The 17,688-nt window shown below is 41.8% G+C and overlaps 1 protein-coding gene across 1 annotated transcript in view; it reads left to right on the top strand.

Moving 5' to 3' along the window:
• The first annotated feature begins 4,610 nt into the window (after positions 1-4,610).
• Positions 4,611-17,688, top strand: part of PRMT3 (protein arginine methyltransferase 3) — a 133,639-nt gene continuing 120,561 nt past the window's right edge. Inside the window, exons 1-5 of the mRNA XM_052662216.1 lie at positions 4,611-4,710; positions 4,933-5,056; positions 6,623-6,705; positions 8,286-8,335; positions 8,985-9,087. Coding sequence (XP_052518176.1) covers positions 4,683-4,710; positions 4,933-5,056; positions 6,623-6,705; positions 8,286-8,335; positions 8,985-9,087 — 388 coding nt within the window. The 5' untranslated portion in view covers positions 4,611-4,682. The remainder of the gene's footprint in view (positions 4,711-4,932; positions 5,057-6,622; positions 6,706-8,285; positions 8,336-8,984; positions 9,088-17,688) is intronic.

Here is a 17,688-nt window from a genome sequence, read left to right as displayed (position 1 = left end):
GTTTTCAGTTTTTGTCCAGTCAAAAAATTATTGTGCTCTGCCTCAGCGTTTTAGAACCCGGGGCTCTAACCTCGTGGCTTAGATGGTAAAGAACCTGCTTGTAATGTGGGAGACCCCAGGTTCAATCCCTGGGTGGTGAAGATCCCTGGAGAAAGGAATGGCTACCCACTCCAGTATTCTTGCCTGGAGAATTCCATGGACAGAGGAATCTGGCGGGCTACAGTCCATGGGGTTGCAAAAAGTCAGACACGACTGAGCAACTAACATTTGCTTGCTTGTACATAAGTAGACATCACCCGGGGAGCCTTTCAGAAATAGAGACCCACCAGCGCTCTGGTGGCCTAGTGTCTGGTATTCTGCACAGAAATAAGAGGTTCATAGGAGGGCCTGAGTCAGAATTTTCTGACTCAGAACTTTTGCGTTATGGGCACAGAAATCTGTTGTTGAATCAATGTTCTGATGCCGCTGGCACAGAGGCCAGCTTTGAAACACTTTTCTGCAGAGTCACAGCAGCAGTGCACACTTTATGTATCATGCAGATGAGTTCTGAACTAGAATTGTTTACGTTTGTGTCTCTGAGTTACCCTGTGCTGACTGCGTGTTCATTGTGTAAGTGAACGTTGTGCCTTACTACTTTTGGATATATAATAAAAGTTATTATGTAACCGAGCTTATATAATTCATGGGAGAATTAAATAATTAATATGAACAGACAAGTCGTGGGTGCCCTTAGATTGCCCAGGTTTCATTTGGAATATGCAGTGTATTGACCAGTGGGGTGATAGTATAGCAGCTAGTATTTATCAGGTGATTGCTAAATGCCAGCCTTTATATGTGCTGTCTGTCCTTTAACCATCCAAGCAATCCTTATAATTCACATCATCCCCATATCTTAGATGGGGAAACTGAGGCTCACTGTGGCTAAGTGCCTTGCCCAAGGGCCCAAAGCTAAAGCCAGAAAATAGCAGAACCAGGATTCTAACCCAAGTCAGCCTGAATCCATAGCTTCTGTTTTCAGCCACTCGGCAAGAGGGTCCAGTATCCGTGTATTTCCAGGAAATTCCACCTAGGAATTTGTTGTTACTGGATCAGTACATGCCAGGGATGCATAAGATAGAAATATCTGGGTTTCTCTGTTGGTCTAGAGTCTCTCTAATGATTAACCACAAAATGTTCACATAGCCAGTTAACATGTCTCAAAGTGCTTCACTTTAAAAACTATGGAAAAGGAAAGGAAGATGCAGAAGGAAAGGTTAGAGTCAAGAGGAGCACACATCATGGGGCAAAGGATAGCAGTGAAATTCGTCTTAACTTCTGTCCTGGGGGAAGCCAAGTAGTGAATCTCAAGCTTCAGTGGACACCAGAAGATAAAGGCTATCCCCTTTAATGGGTGTGTGTTTGTCGTGCTTAGTTGCTCAATCATGTTGGACTCTTTGCGACTCCACGGACTGTAGCCCGCCAGGCTCCTCTGTCCACGGGGATTCTCCAGGCCAGAATACTGGAGTGGGTTGCTGTGCCCTCCTCCAGGGAATCTTCCCAACCCAGGGATGGAACCCAGGTCTCCCGCACTGCAGGTGGATTCTTTACCATCTGATCCATAAGGGAAGTGTGCACGCGTGTGTGCACGTGTCTGTCTGTCTTTAGAAGGTATTGGACATTCCCAATGTCAGTCATCTAGGAAAGAGGCATATCTAAGGATGGGATAAGCCCAATGTCAGTCATCTAGGAAAGAGGCATATCTTAGGATGGGATAAGCCCAATGTCAGTCATCTAGGAAAGAGGCATATTTTAGGATGAGATAAGATTTTGGAATGTGGTCTTTAAGAAGGAGGTAGAACATCTTCCTTCTTCATGGAGGGTGGGTTTTCTTTGGGGCTTAACTCTTGAAGAGTCTGTGTGTGTTTGGGTGATAACAGGCATGGGCTGCAAGAAGTGTGTCATGAAGTGAGGGGACCCCATGAGGATATCTTGAGGCTGGTGGGCTCTAAAAGCAGTTATACCCAGTGCCCAGTTTTAAATTATTCTGTTTGTTATTTCCTTACCCACAAACCTTCTGTCAGGTCTTCAACATTCTATTCTGATCTCAGTAGTGAAGCGGGGTGATGGGAGAGGGTCTGTGTTTTATCTTTGGAGTAAAGAAAAAAGCTGCTCCCTGCATTGTGGTGACAGATAAACTTCAGACCCTGTCACTCCTCTAGACCGGGTGTTATTTTGATTACTGTTAACATGGAGTTGTTCAGTCTCTTATGCTGTTCATGTCTGACTTCTATGCAACTCCACGGATTGTAGCCCGCCAGGCTCCTCTGTTCATGGGATTTTCCGGGCAAGAATACTGGAGTGGGTTGCCATTTCCTTCTGCAGGGGGTCTTGCCAATCCAGGGATCAAACCTGTGGCTACACTGAGCTACCTGGGGTGTTAATGGGATTTAGCACATTTTCCTCCAAATGTTATGCAGACGGGAAAGATAAGCCTTGCTGGAGAGTGTGTTGGAAGAATGAAGAAAAAAGCTGGATGAGCCCAGTTAACAAATGACTTTGAATTCATTAGTTCATTCAATAATATGTGCCTCTTCTGTGTGCCACTAGACATGTAGGCAGTGGGTTTACAGCAGTAAACAGTGAACAGTAAGTCTAACCTAGCGAAGCCAGCAGATAGTCTGGCAGTATCCTACAACATGGGCTTCCCTGGTAGCTCAGCTGGTAAACAATCCACCTGCCATGCAGGAGACCCGGGTTTGATTCGTGGGTCGGGAAGATGCCTTGGAGAAGGGATAGCCTACCCACTCCAGTTTTCTTGGGCTTTCCTGCTGGCTCAGACGTTAAAGAATCTGCCTGCAATGCCACAGACTGGGTTCAGTCCCTGGGTTTGGAAGATCCCCTGGAGAAGGGCACAGCAACCCACTCCAGTATTCCTGCCTGGATAATTCCATGGACAGAGGAGCCTGGCAGGCTGTAGTCTGTGGGGTTTGCAAAGAGTCGGATGCGACTGAGTGACTAAGGAAGGCAGAGTGGCACATCCTGATATAAGGGGACCTCAAAACTAGTATTTGATGGATTCTGTCCCCTAGGGGTTGCAGTAAAAGGAGTAAACTTCAGAAGACTGTAGCAGTAATACAAGGAATTCTCATTAAGGATTTCTTCTGTTCACTCTGCAAATTTATTGAATACCTACTATAAGTTAGGCCACATATTATGTGCCAGAGAAATGAAAGTAGAGACATGGCCCTTCCCTCATGCTCAAACAGTATTGTGGCTAAAGACTGAAAGAAAGGAAAAGGGGCTTCCCAGGTGGCGCTAGTGGTAAAGAACCCACCTGCAATGTAGGAGACAAGGGTTCGATCCCTGGGTCTGGAGTATCCCCCAGAGAAAGACATGGCAACCCACTCCAGTATTCTTGCCTGAAGAATCCCCATGGACAGAGGAACCTGGTGGGATACAGTCCATGGGGTTGCAGAGTCGGAGGGGACTGAAGAGACAGCGCACACGCAGGTGCTAAGAAACTGACTGGATGCTGCTAGGATGACAAAGGAAAGTACTTAAGAAAAATGGTCTGAGACTTGCTGGCGAAGACAAAAGTACCTCCTCTTCAGTAGAACTTTGTTATCACAGACAATAGAGATGGGAAAATGGGTAGCACCAAATGAAAGGCTGGAGTGAAAGTTTAGTCGCTTAGTCGTGTTGGATTGTAGACTACCAGGCTCCTCCTCCCACGAGATTTTCCAGGGAAGAGTACTGGAGTGGGTTGCCATTTCCTTCTCCAGAGGATCTTCCTGACCCAGGGATACAACCCAGGTCTCTCACATGTAGACAGACTCTTTACCGTCTGAGCCACCAGGGAAGTCCCTGGAGAGCGGGGCCCAAGGAGGAGGCATGAGTTGAGATGTTAGGCAAAATTAGAGCTTGCCAGGCCACAGCAGTCAGTTTAAGTGGATAAATTTGTGCCAAGCCCAGTGCTAACATCTAGTACTAGAACCTGGGACATATACGTCACAGACAAAACTGCTTAAAACAGCCCTTCAGGCTTTGGCCCCTGGTACATTCCATTCAATGGTCTCTGCAGTTCCCTTTCCCCAGTCGCACCCCAGAGGCGCCTCGGGGCCCGAACCAGGGTGGAGTCCCAGGCTCTCGCCTGGGCTTGACCTCCGCCACCAGAGGGCGCTGCAAGCGGGTCGCCCTCTACTAGCCGCTCTTCCCTCGAATAACGTCTGGACTAGGGGAGCGATGCGGGCTGTGGAGCCGCTGTTGGCTCTGGGCTGTAGGCGAGGGCGTCAACGCTAATGCCTGCCGCAGCCCGAGGAGAACACAAAAACTACCTACAACCTGCAAAGCCCAACCCAGACTTCCGCGCACATTCGGCGCGCGCTGCGTCCTCCCAGTGTTGGCGTGGGGGGGTGGGGTAGGGAGGGGGGGGAGTTGCGCGCGGGGCAGAACCCCGCCCTCGCCCCGCCTACCCCAGCTCACGCGAAAGACGCCGCGCACCTGAGGCCGGAAGTGCTCGCGAGCCGGCGCGCGCGCGCTCACGTTTCCTGGCGTCCCCGAGGTTTCCCCGAGCAACCGGGCCGCTGCGCGCTCACGTTACTTCCGGGATTTCCGGGCCGGCGTTTCTCTGAGGCGGCTACGCGCGCGCTTTTCCAGTCGTTCCCCGCCCCGTGGCACGCTGGTCTCCCAGGGCCGCCCCAGCCATGTGCTCGTTAGCGTCAGGCACTACCGGTGGGTACCCCGACCCCTCAGCGTGCAGGCCGCGCCGCCGTGGGGCCAGTGAGAGCCCCTTTCTCGCCCTGCGCCCCGGTCGGGGCGGAGGGGCCCAGCGCAGAGGGACGGGGAGGTGCGGAGGGGCGGGCCGGCCGGGCCCAGAGCCTTCTCCCCTCCCTGCCCCTCGTGCGCCCGTTTAGCACTGGTGTCCGAGGCCGTCTGACCGTTTGCGTGTGCTAGGCGCCGCGGAGGAGGAGGACCCTCCAGGCCTGACAGACAGCGGAGATGAGGCCAACTGGGAGGATGAGGACGATGCGGATCTCCCCCACGCCGAGCAGGAGACCCCCTGCCTCTTCTGTGACAGGTTCGTCCACCTCAGCGCCAGGCTCAGGCCCAGCGTGGCCGAGCCACGTGGGTTTTCGTGGTCGGTTCAGCTGGAGTCTGTAACCCGAGTGGCTGCCCTGGAAATGTGGAACCCGTGTTTGGGAGTGAGGGTTTGTCCAGAGGGAGGAGCCGTGAACTGGAAGCCAGGTTACAGTATTGGTCTTCGACGGGCCTTAGTTTCCCCTTGTGTAAAGTGTTCTGGACTGGATCTGTGGTTCCCTAGTCTGGTTGTCACCTAAAACTCTTTTAAGAAAAAAAAATAACATGCTAAATTTTGCACCTCCGCCTTTCTAAATCAGGGTTAGTGTCTAGGAATCTGCTTTTTAACAAAGACACTATCCGAAGTGATTCTAAAGAATAACAAATTTGGGAGTCACTAAACTAGATTAATCCCTCAGAATCCTTCCAGCTCTTCCTTTCTATATTTGACAAGTAGAAAGCTTTTCAGGTGTAAATAGTTCCATTTGAACCATTTAAAGAATCATCTTTGTTAGAGGATCCCCACCTGTTGAAGGTGAAGGAAATTGATGTCTTTTTTGCTTTGTGAGAAAGACATTGCAATACCAGTAACTTGTTCAGAGTTGCGGAGCTGTGGTTTGTCTCATATCCAAAATGGTGTTCTTCCCATTTAAAATTCTGCCTCTTCATCTCAACAAGCTTTGACTTTGGCTGCTTCTCTGGGCAAGTGGGGATGAAAGAGGACTGATTGGCATTGACTAGTATTACTTTAATAAACATTTTACCAGTGCCCCCTGAATTTGGGCATGGTGCTGATTGATGGTATATTAGCTTCTCTTGATTTCGTCAGTTTCCACATGTAGCCTCATTTGGGTAAATAAGGGATGTGTGCATATACTCTAGTCACAAAATATTTATTGAGTATCAGGGAGGTAGTTCTTCATAACCTATCTTGGTAAATGTTTGTTTAAAACTGCTGCCTATATGCTAAGCATAAAGATGTGTCTCTGTTGTAAATTCCTAACATTGTGCATCCTTCAGTTTTGCAGATAACATAATAAAGAAGCTTGAGCCTCCCAGTGTCTGTAATGCAAATCCTTGTGGAGCACGATAAGACCACTTTTTGAAATATGGCACTTTGGAAATATGCCAGTTATAAAATTACATTTTATGCTTTATTTCTAAAAGATGTTTGAGCTGTGCCAGTTCAGAGCCTCTGAAAACAAGAGTTGATACTTTGAGGAAAAAAGAGTCTTACATGGGGGATGTTCATGTCTTGAGAGAGAGACTATCAAAGGGATTTCTCTCTCTCAAAAGCTTTGTGATAAATTCATTGCTGTTGTTTGGCAAATTAATCTTGACCTTTAAAGGACAGTTTGTTTTAGGTGTAAAATGGAACTCAGAAGTACTAATTCTCTTTAGAAGTGCTGGGATCCTCTTTACAGGTGGTTTTTATTATTATTATTAATTGGAAGTAAAACTGGAAACTTGTAGAGTGAGGGGGAAAAGTTTATATCTGATTAGGTATGAAATCAGTACTTAGAGTTGTTAGGGGATTATTCCATGAAGCTATTGCTTGATTTTTCAGGTTATTTACATCTGCTGAAGACACATTTTCACATTGTAAGTCAGAGCATCAATTTAGTATTGATAACATGGTTCATAAACATGGTAAGTATTTTTTAGAATAAATAAAATTTTAGTAATGAAATTCAAATTCAAACTTTGTTTTTCCACATCTCTTCTTTTTTATACAAGTCTAATATAGTGAAACATATAGTAACAGTTTATGAAAATAAGGTGTTTTTGGCAAGTGGCTTTTGAGGAAATATTAGTAAGTCATTCTTCTAGATAAGAGTCACTGTATTTAAGCTTAAATTGGCTTCACAGCTAGAAAGGGAAGAAAAACGCCCTTGGCATGTGATTGTATTTTAGTCATTTTAAGAGAAGGGGGGAATATTAGAATAGGGAGAATAAGGGTATAGGTGGACTTTGGAAAAGGAGGCAGATCATTATGAAAAAAGACAGTGTACCAGCTCAGAGCACAGCACAGGCTTCAGGGCATAGGAGACTGAGTTTATAAGGAGTTCAGTAAGAGAGTATGGAAGTAGGGAGTGATAAAGTTAAGGTGGTAGCCAGAGGTTCAGATGATGATTCTGTTCTGACTTGGATCTAGACATACTTAGAGCCTTCTGCTTTAAATAAATATTGAAGAGCTACAGTGTGGTACTAAAATTAATTCAGTAGAGAATTGACTTTTTGGTCCCTGTGTTTACTATTAACTAGAAAGGACATTACTGAAGAATAGCAAATGGGCAGATTTTAGGTCTTGGATACACATATGATGCAGTTATGTTTGTGAACCATAAGTTCAACTGCATCTATTTTTGTAAGACATAAAGTACTGTTTCATTGTTTGTTTTTTTTCATATTTCTAATGTGCCTTTTAAAATTGGAATCTTGCTTAATATAATTTTATGTTTTCACTTATCAAATAAGGGTTTTGTATGTTATTATGCATATGAAACACTTTCGTATACCAGTATGTTCTCATAACAGTCTTTTGCCAGCGCTTTCCTGGTGGCTCAGCGGTAGAGAATCCGCCTGCAGTGCAGGAGGCACAGGAGCTGCATGTTCAATCCCCGGGTCGGGAAGATCCCCTGGGGGAGGGCATGGCAACCCCCTCAAGTATTCTTGCCTGGAGAACCCCACGGACAGAGGAACCTGGAAGGCTGCAGTCCGTAGGGTTGCACAGAGTCAGACATGAGAAGTGACTTAGCACAGCACATGTTCTCATAACAGTCTTTCTCATGACAAATAATAATTGGTTGGACATGCTATTTGCTCTCCCTTATTTTAAATGCTGCTTCATTTCTGAAAAGATGAGAACAGATACAAGCCTTATTGTTTTTTCATTTGTATCATTTAACTTAATGTAAAAGCTAGTACACTTTGTATACTCTGTGTCTTGGCAAAATGATAGTTTGGTAGATGCTATAAAAATTGGGAAATTAGAAAATTTGGCTCTAGTGTCAACTGCCAAATACTTGGTAAAATCTAGGGCCTAATTTTCCTTACTGGTATTTTTCTGAGAAGAGTAGAATTCTAAAAATTCCCGTTTTCTAGAAATTCAAGGAAGGCATTTAAAAATTTGTCATCTATGGCTGTTGTCTCACCAGAGAAGCATCTCTGGAGCAAGTCAGTGAAACAAAACTCATATTGAAATAAGTGAATTTTTTTTTCCCTTTTAGGACTTGAATTTTATGGATACATTAAACTGATAAATTTTATTAGACTTAAGGTAAGATGGTAGCTTAATTTACAGTTTCGTTTAAAACCTAAAGAAATACTGCAGTTATTATCAGTGCACCCATTTTTAAGAGATATGAAGAGCTGCTATATAAGGAAGTGTTTTAAATTTGACACTCATCATATTGGAATCCTGGACATTAGGAACTAGCACAATGCATAGCACCTGGTAAATACGTGGTGCTTACATACATATATAAGTACCATACTTATGTGTGGTGCCATACACACTTACCATACTTAAGTATGGTTTTTAATTGCATGTGAGAGATGAATCAGTATTATGTGGCAAAGTAATTCAGTGTCAGATAAAGAATACAGTCTTTATGTAAAATCAGAAATTTCTGATTTCTAGTGTGGTTTTTAAGTGCTTTGTTTGCTCTTTTTTTAAACGCTTTTTTCTGGTCAGTTGATATTTATATTGCCATTTCCTCCAAATCCAAACAGTATAAAACTGTGCACCGAAACAATTAAGCAATCATTCAGTCAAGTTAATGAAATGCCAGGTTAACACAGATTCATTTTAAATAGCAATTGTGTATTAATGTAGATATGTTTTCCTTTTTTGTTTAATTTTCTTTTGGTAAGGGGATTGTGTGATTATGTGCAGTGAAAAAATATGCAATTGATTTTACTTCCAGAATCCTACAGTTGAATATATGAATTCCATATACAACCCAGTGCCTTGGGAGAAAGAAGAATATTTAAAGCCAGTATTAGAAGATGACCTTTTACTTCAATTTGGTAAGCTGAACATACAGCATCTACTTTAAAGTAGGGTCATGTGTTACAGCAGAATAGTGGTTAGGTTTTACAGGAAATATGTTACCTCCTTGATTCTCGAAAGACCTTTTGGGTAGTTGGTTTCAGTAGGTTAAGTCAAGTCACTTGAAAAGTGAGTCACACTAACAATTACCAGAGAGGGCTATGAGCTTGGGATAAACATTGTGTACAAGATGTTTGGAAACATAGGAAAATTTAAGAGAGTAATTTTTAGTTGGCAGACTAATTTTTAATGTAACTCAAATTAACAACTTTTAAATCTAAATTTAAAAATTTAAATCAGATATAATTATTAGATTTAAGTAAATTTAGCAATATTTGCTGCTTTTACCTCATCATCAGATAATTGACTTTTCTTAAGATATCTAATTTACAGAGCTGTTGTTTTGGTGCAGAGCAGACTCGATGCAGATTCTCATGGGCTTACCCATGTACACTAACTCTTAAGCCTGCCTTGTGGCAGGTTCACTCATTTCTTGACCGTAGCTTTCTTTCTGAGTTATTTGCTCTGTGCTTTGGTTCATTCCTTATTGAACTGGAATCTTGTGAAAATTCATTTGGCTTCTTATTTGTCCTTTATGGATCTAATTTATTGGAGTTCATGATTTATTATTGTTATTTTTTAATGTATTACTTTCTTTCATGTTTCTGTGCCAGTTGGGTGACATAGAGGGTTGCTGTCTTTAGATCAGCAAGACTGTTCTAAATAGACACATACTGTCACAGATAGCAGTTTGACAATATGTATTTGAGCAGTTCTCTGATAAGTGAAAACTGTGGGAAACCGCTCATTTCCTTAAGAATTACCATTAACAGGAGTTGTGTGGCAGTGTGATGCTGTAGTAAGAACCTTAAAGTATGATTCAGGGACTAAGTGACCCTGGACAAAGCACTTACACTTTCTGTTTTTAAGTCTTCATCTGTAAAATGAGAACTTGGGCCAGATTTCCAACTTTAATTCTAAAATTTGGTGAGGCCTAGGTTGATTCTCTTGTTTTTATAACCTCTCTTAAATTTTATTTTCTCCTCAGAAGTGACCAGAGTGATCTCTTTGATACATGACGAAGTGCCCACTAGGTGGTCTTCATGACATCCTAAGCTCAAATTGAACACTCATAGGTTAAAAGTAGTATGTTAAATTCTGTACAAACCTAACAAATGAGTCCTTCCTGTAGAGAGCCCATAATCTAATAGTAGGTATGTTTTGTATTTGAGTGACTGTCCTGTATTATGTTAATAATATATGGTGGAATGTAGTAAGTTTCATGCGAAGTAGGAAGAATAGGGCAGTTCAGAAGAGAGAGCAGTTACTCAGATCAATAGATACTGAGTGCTGTGTGGTGATTATGATGGATGCAGACCAGTATTGAACTCTTTACTTTCCAAAGACATATAAACTTCTTTCAGCCTTAATTTTAATTTGTAAAAAGGAGATAATGACACCTGTCTTACAAAATTGTTGCAAAGATAATGCATATTAGCACATTACGTGTCAGGGTAAGTGCTTAATGACAGAGAATTTGTTATTACTAGTAAATAGATGGAGAAGGCGATGGCACCCCACTCCAGTACTCTTGCCTGGAAAATCCCATGGATGGAGGAGCCTGGTAGGCTGCAGTCCATGGGGTCGCAAAGAGTCGGACACGACTGAGCGACTTCACTTTGACTTTTCACTTTCATGCAGTGGAGAAGGAAATGGCAACCCACTCCAGCGTTCTTGCCTGGAGAATCCCAGGAATGGGAGAGCCTGGTCGGCTGCCGTCTATGGCGTCGCACAGAATCGAACATGACTAAAGTGACTTAGCAGCAGCATAAATAGATTCTAAGGATTTAGATGAAGAAGTCATGACTGAGATTTGGAACAGTTAAAGGGCCTAGGGAAGGAAGTGGACCTTGAACTGGGTGTGCTCACTAGTGAACTGTTTGCATATCTCAAAGAATCTGCGGGTTTCCCTGGTGGGCCCTCTTCAGGACTCCATGCTTGCACTGCAAGGGGCACAGGTTCAGTCTCTGGTTGGGAAACTAAGATCCTGCAGCCAAAATAGAAAAGCCTCACAAAGGATCTGTGCTCCTGGCCGTTGGTGGAGAGAGATGGAAGAGAAGGTCTTCATCCCCCTGACTCCTGGCTTGGTGACAGACCTTTTCACCTCCACTGCCCTTCAGTAAATATTTATTGAGCATCTGCTTTGTATTTTGGCTTTTGAGGATATAAAGATAACTAAATTTAAAAAGATGACTAAGAAAATAGGTAATGAATGTATAGTGTAAGAGGGGAGAAGTAACTGTACGATGGAGAAACCTGGCAAACACTACCATAGGTAGGTAATCAAGGTTAGCGTCGTCAATAATAAGTCATGTTGGTAGTATGAGCCCTTTGTACAATGTGATGAAAATAACACTTTACTTCAGTGGTCTTCCCTCCAGACCTGTAACCTGAGTATAACCATGAAAAGCCATCAGACAGACACAAAGTGAGGGATATTGCACAGAGTGTCTGGCCAGTGCTCCTGAAAACTGCCCATGTTGTTAAAAACAAGGGAAGCCTGAAAAACTGTCATAGCCAAGAAGGGTTGCGCTAAACACGTGTAGTGTCCTGGGTGAAATTTTGGGACAGAAAGGGGACATTAGGGAAAGACTAATGAAATCTGAGTGAATAAAATGGAGTTTAGTCAATGTTTTTTTTTAAGTATGGTATAGTATTTGAAACATATTCCACAAAGGGTTAATATCCTTTTCATGTAAAGGGCCTCTTAAAAATTAAGGGACAGAGGATCAAACAATTGATGGAACAATGGGGAAAGATACGTGGTTGGACTGTAGACCAAAAAAAGGTATAAAAATAACCCAACAGCAAGTTACCATTTCTCACTTCTTAGACTGGTAAAGATTTTTACAGTATGACAGCACAGTCTGTTGGCAAGGTGTGGAGAGAGAGGCACTGTCATACACTGCTAGTAGAATCAAATTTGGCAGTACCTAACAAACCTGGACGTGATCTTTTAAACTCAGCAGTTTCTCTCATAAGAATTGGTCTTGAAGATACACCTCTAGCACTCTGAAAATATATAGAAAACATGATTATTCATTGCAGCATTGCAATTTCACAATGTTGAAAGCATCCTAACTGTCCATATATGGAAGAGTGGTTGAATAAACTGTGGCACGTCCATACCACAGAGCAGTAATCCTGTATTAAAAAGAATGAACTGAGCTGTTGCAGAATGCTGTCCAGGACATTCTGTCTCTTTTGTTGTTTTCGTTTCTTTTTTTGTAATCTTTTGGTTGCTCTCTGTGGCATGTGGGATCTTAGTTCCCTGAACAGGGATCAAACCTGCACCCCCTGCATTGGAAGCACAGAGTCTTAATCATTGGACTGCTAGGGGAGTTCCAAGATGTAGTGTCAAATGAAAAAGGCAAAGCTCAAAAGAATATCTAGTATGATACTGTTCGTGTAGGAGAGATTTGAGAAAATGCATATGGGTCTGCTCATTTTGCAAATGAAATATAGGAAGGATAAACTAGAAATTGAGATTGGTTACTTACTTGGATTTGTGGGACAAGGCTGGAAAGAAGAGAGCAGAGACTGAGGTAACAGAGATGAGGGAGTGACACCTTCACTGAACGTATCTTTGTGCAGCTCTGACTCTCAGGACTGTAGTCATGTTTTTTGTAGCTTTCATATAGTTAAATCAGCAATGATGAGTCTGAAAGGGGTATGAGGGTGATGTTGGTGTGAGGTGGAATGCAAGTGAACTGAACTGTAATACAAAGGAATAGTGTAACCCTACTGCAGAGAGAGGGGAGGAGAAGAACTATGTGAGACCTTGACTGGATGTTGTGCTGAGGCTGCAGATAAAAAGAACTGCTGTAATCCAGAAAGAAAAGGGGTTTCTTGCAGGGTGCATGTGTGTATATATGTGTGTGCTCAGTTGCTCTGTCATGTCCAGCTCTACAACCCCATGGTCTGTAGTCTGCCAGGCTCCTCTGTCCATGGGATTTTCCAGAAAAGAATACTGGAGTGGGTTGCCATTTCCTTCTCCAGGGGATCTTCTCAACCTGGGGATTGAACCCATGTCTCCTGCATTGGTGGGCAGATTCATTACCACTGGCCACATGGGATGCCCTTCTTGGAGGGTATGGATTAACAATTCTGACACTATTTTCACATATGGCAGAATGGAAAAAGTAAGTTGGTATGGATAAGAGCCAGATTTCTCATTGTTGGAGAAGGAGGATGAATTGAAGGATGAAATAAATCTTGTGATGAGAGATTAGAATCAGAGGTACAAATTCACAGTATTTCTTATGTAGACAGATAGATACAGAAATACAGATGTGTGTGCATATAGACAGATACAGAAGTATAGATGTGTGTGAATTAGTATAATACATATTTATATACTGTCTAGCTTTGCTGAAAGGGCCTAGAAAAATGTCAGTAGCAATGAGCATCCCTCATGTCCAGACCTTGATTTACAATCCTTTATTAATATAAGGTGCCAAGGGTCCTGAGAGAGGTGATTGATTCCGTGATAAGGCAGGGAAAATACAAGATAAACGTGGGACATCTTGTTCCAGAAAGTAAGGAAGTACCTAAGAAAAAGTGAAAAGAGACTTACCTGAAGAATGCAGGAAACCAACATGAAGGAGCTCCTAATGGCCAAAACTAATGGAAGAATTTGATTAACACAGAAAATGACAGTGTTGGGTTTTAACCCTTAGGATAATATAAATGTCCATAAATTCATACTGACATGAATAATCAAATGGGAAGAAGTAGCTCCACTTTAGCGTTCAGTTCAGTCACTCAGTTGTGTCCGACTCTTTGCGACCCCATGAACTGCAGCACGCCAGGCCTCCCTGTCCATCACCAACTCCTGGAGCCCACCCAAACCCATGTCCATCGAGTTGGTGATGCCATCCAACCATCTCATCCTCTGTCGTCCCCTTCTGCCCTCAATCTTTCCCAGCATCAGGGTCTTTTCAAGTGAGTCAGCTCTTCTCATCAGGTGGCCAAAGTATTGGAGTTTCAGCTTTAACATCAGTCCCTCCAGTGAACACCCAGGACTGATCTTTAGGATGGACTGGTTGGATCTCCTTGCAGTCCAAGGGACTCTCAAGAGTCTTCTCCAACACCACAGTGCAAAAAGCATCAATTCTTCAGCGTTCAGCCTTCTTTATAGTCCAGCTCTCACATCCGTACAGGACCACTGGAAAAACCATAGCCTTGACTAGACGGACCTTTGTTGGCAAAGTAATATCTCTGCTTTTTAATAATGCTGTCTAGGTTGGTCATAACTTTCCTTTCAAAGGAGCAAGCGTCTTTTAATTTCACGGCTGCAATCACCATCTGCAGTGATCCTGGAGCCCAGAAAAATAAAGTCAGCCAGTGTTTCCACTGTTTCCCCATCTATTTCTCATGAAGTGATGGGACCAGATGCCATGATCTTCATTTTCTGAATGTTGAGCTTTAAGCCAACTTTTTCACTCTCCTCTTTTCACTTTCATCAAGAGGTTCTTTAGTTCCTCTTCACTTTCTGCCATAAGGGTGATGTCATTTGCATATCTGAGGTTATTGATATTTCTCCCGGCAATCTTGATTCCAGCTTGTGCTTCCTCCAGCCCAGCATTTCTCATGATGTACTCTGCATATAAGTTAAATAAGCAGGGTGACAATATACAACCTTGACGTACTCCTTTTCCTATTTGGAACCAGTCTGTTGTTCCATGTCCAGTTCTAACTGTTGCTTCCTGACCTGTATACAGGTTTCTCAAGAGGCAGGTCAGGTGGTCTAGTATTCCCATCTCTCAGAATTTTCCACAGTTTATTGTGATCCACACAGTCAAAGGCTTTGGCATAGTCAATAAAGAGAAATAGATGTTTTTCTGGAACTCTCTTCCTTTTCCCATGATCCAGTGGATGTTGGCAATTTGATCTCTGGTTCTTCTGCCTTTTCTAAAACCAGCTTGAACATCAGGAAGTTCACAGTTCACGTATTGCTGAAGCCTGGCTTGGAGAATTTTAAGTATTACTTTACTAGCATGTGAGATGAGTGCAATTGTGTGGTAGTTTGAGCATTCTTTGGCATTGCCTTTCTTTGGCATAGAATTTCTATTAATAAATGTTGAAGAAGAAAGACAGAAAATCAGCATTAGGCAAGTACTGCAGTAGTAACTTGCAGAGAAGAGCCACCCATGGATGCTAAGATTAGTGGGTGAAAACTTAGGTGGGTGAGATAGGATTTGCATAGTTCAAAGTATCTCCCCTAAGAAATCTGTTACAAAGGAGATGTTAACTTTTGTGGAAAAACCAAGCAGACCCCACCACAACTGAGTGATCAAGGTTAACATCACCAGTAATAACCATATTGACATCATGAACCCCTTTGTGTAATGCTCTGAGGAGACAGCATTGTTTCTCTGTTGTTCTTGCCAAAAGTGTATAACCTCATTCCAGTAATGAAAAAGTCATCAGACAGTCCCAAGTTGAGGGACATTCTACAAAATTACTGATGAGTATTCTTCACAAGTGTCAAGATAGTTATTGGGCACATTATTGTATAAATGGGTCACCATGCTAGTATTTTTCTTCAGATTTTTTATGTCTTTTTGGAATTTTAAAAATCTTCCCCTGTCAATTGTTGATTAAGGTGTATTTGAATCCCTGACTGTGTTTAGAGGATTTTCTGCTTTTACCATTAATTCTGTCAGCTTTGGCTTCATGTATTTTGAGAGATTTTGTGAGATTTATTCTCATAATTGTTAGGTCTTCATAATAAACTATCTTTTGTGGTAGTTTCCAGCAGCCAGGATAGAGTGTCTAGGTGATTTGAACTTCCTCAGATAGAATGTAGATGTGGCAGTTCTTCCTGAGTGTGGTTTAGGACTGTTTCGATATACTGTAGATATGAATGTTAATGTTTACTGAATCCTTTCTCATTTTCAAAGCTATACACTTAACCTTTAATTTATAATTATTTGTGTGCAACTGGCCTGTTGTATGCAGGAGTTCTGCATCTTTGGATTCAACCAAAGATCGAAAATATTCAGGAAAAAAAATTCCAGAAAATTTAAAAAAAAACTTGAATTTGGTGCCCAATGCCAACTACTTACATTGTATTTACAACTATTTGTATAGCATTTATATTGTACTAGTTACTATAAGGAATCTAGAGAAGATTTAAAGTGCTAAGTGTAAATTGCCATTTTATACAGGGGCTTGAGCATCTGTGGGTTTTGGTATCTGAGGGAGGTCCTGAAACAGAGCCCTTGCAGATACCAAGGGAAAACTGTATTATTAATACTTTAAGTTTTTATTGTGACTCACCTATTGCAGCAGAAAGCAAATCACAGAAACTGGCTGAAACAAGCCAGTTTCTTTGTTCAGTTCTTTAACAAGATGGTTTGCAAACAGTTCAAAGAATTTTGAAGACAAGATACACAATGAGAATTATAGTAGGAAGTAGAGAAATGGTACACCATCCTTTAACAGTTTGGCAGTGTTTTGTTGCTATTGTTAATTTTGGGTGAATTAAATAGTGGATGAATCTATAGTTTTTATAGCGAAGAGTCAGCATTCTGCCAGACTGATTATCCTGCACTGCTTTTATGACAAGTTCAATTTAGGCGTTAGTCTTTAAGTTATATAATATTATTGTGAATTTGTTAAACTTAGTATTTTGTCTCAGCTCTAAAGAATTGTTGCAAGTAAAGACTGAATGGGGGAAAAAAGTCCTGTTTCCCTCAGTGCTGCTCTGAGGAGACAGTATAATACCTGTATTGTTTTTATTGCTTTAGTTGATGTGAAAGTTAATTAGACTAGTCAATGGACATTGAAGTTTTGTACAACTCACTAGCTCTGTATATTAATTTCTGTTTGCAGAATTAATGATTTACATACATTAACTTCTATAGCAGAAGTTACTAATTTACATATAGTGAAATTAAATTTAAATCAATTTTTAATAATTTTAGGAATTAGTATATTTAACAATATCAGCACTAAGAGAGTGTATAGATTGCATACCACCTTACCCAAGATGAAAAACTTAGTGAATGTAGAAAATTCCTTAACCTCCATGCTGTCCTTACGGAATAGTTAAATGTAATACCTGTTTTTCTATAGGTAAAGACCCAGAGACTAGAGGTGGCCCTCTGTGGTGGCAGGACATGGGCTAGAAAGGCAGGCATGGGTTTGAATCATAGTTCACTCATTAAACAGCTGTGTGACTTTGGGCTAGTCAACTTCTCTGAAATTTATTTTTCCCATGTCTTAAAACAGGGATAAATGTTTATATTTTAGGTTTGTTTTGAAGATGAAACGAGATGTGATACATGAATTTGGAAGATACCCAATCAATAAATATTAGCATTTTTTTTTCCTTCTACTTTTTTGCTTTGTCCTGGGTTTGATTCAGTACAATTACTGTTCGTTTGTGTGTTCAGTTTAGCCAACTAGTGAAAAACTTAGACTAATAGCATGTTCTTTATAAACTCAAAATAATTTGGATATTAAATATTTAACTAAATGTACTGATTTTTCTCAGTTGGCTGCATAATAGG

Source organism: Budorcas taxicolor, chromosome 25 (assembly GCF_023091745.1).
Source record: "Budorcas taxicolor isolate Tak-1 chromosome 25, Takin1.1, whole genome shotgun sequence".
NCBI classification, from domain to species: Eukaryota; Metazoa; Chordata; class Mammalia; order Artiodactyla; family Bovidae; genus Budorcas; species Budorcas taxicolor.
Note: the sequence above shows the minus strand (reverse complement) of the source record. Positions and strands in the feature narration are given on the sequence as shown.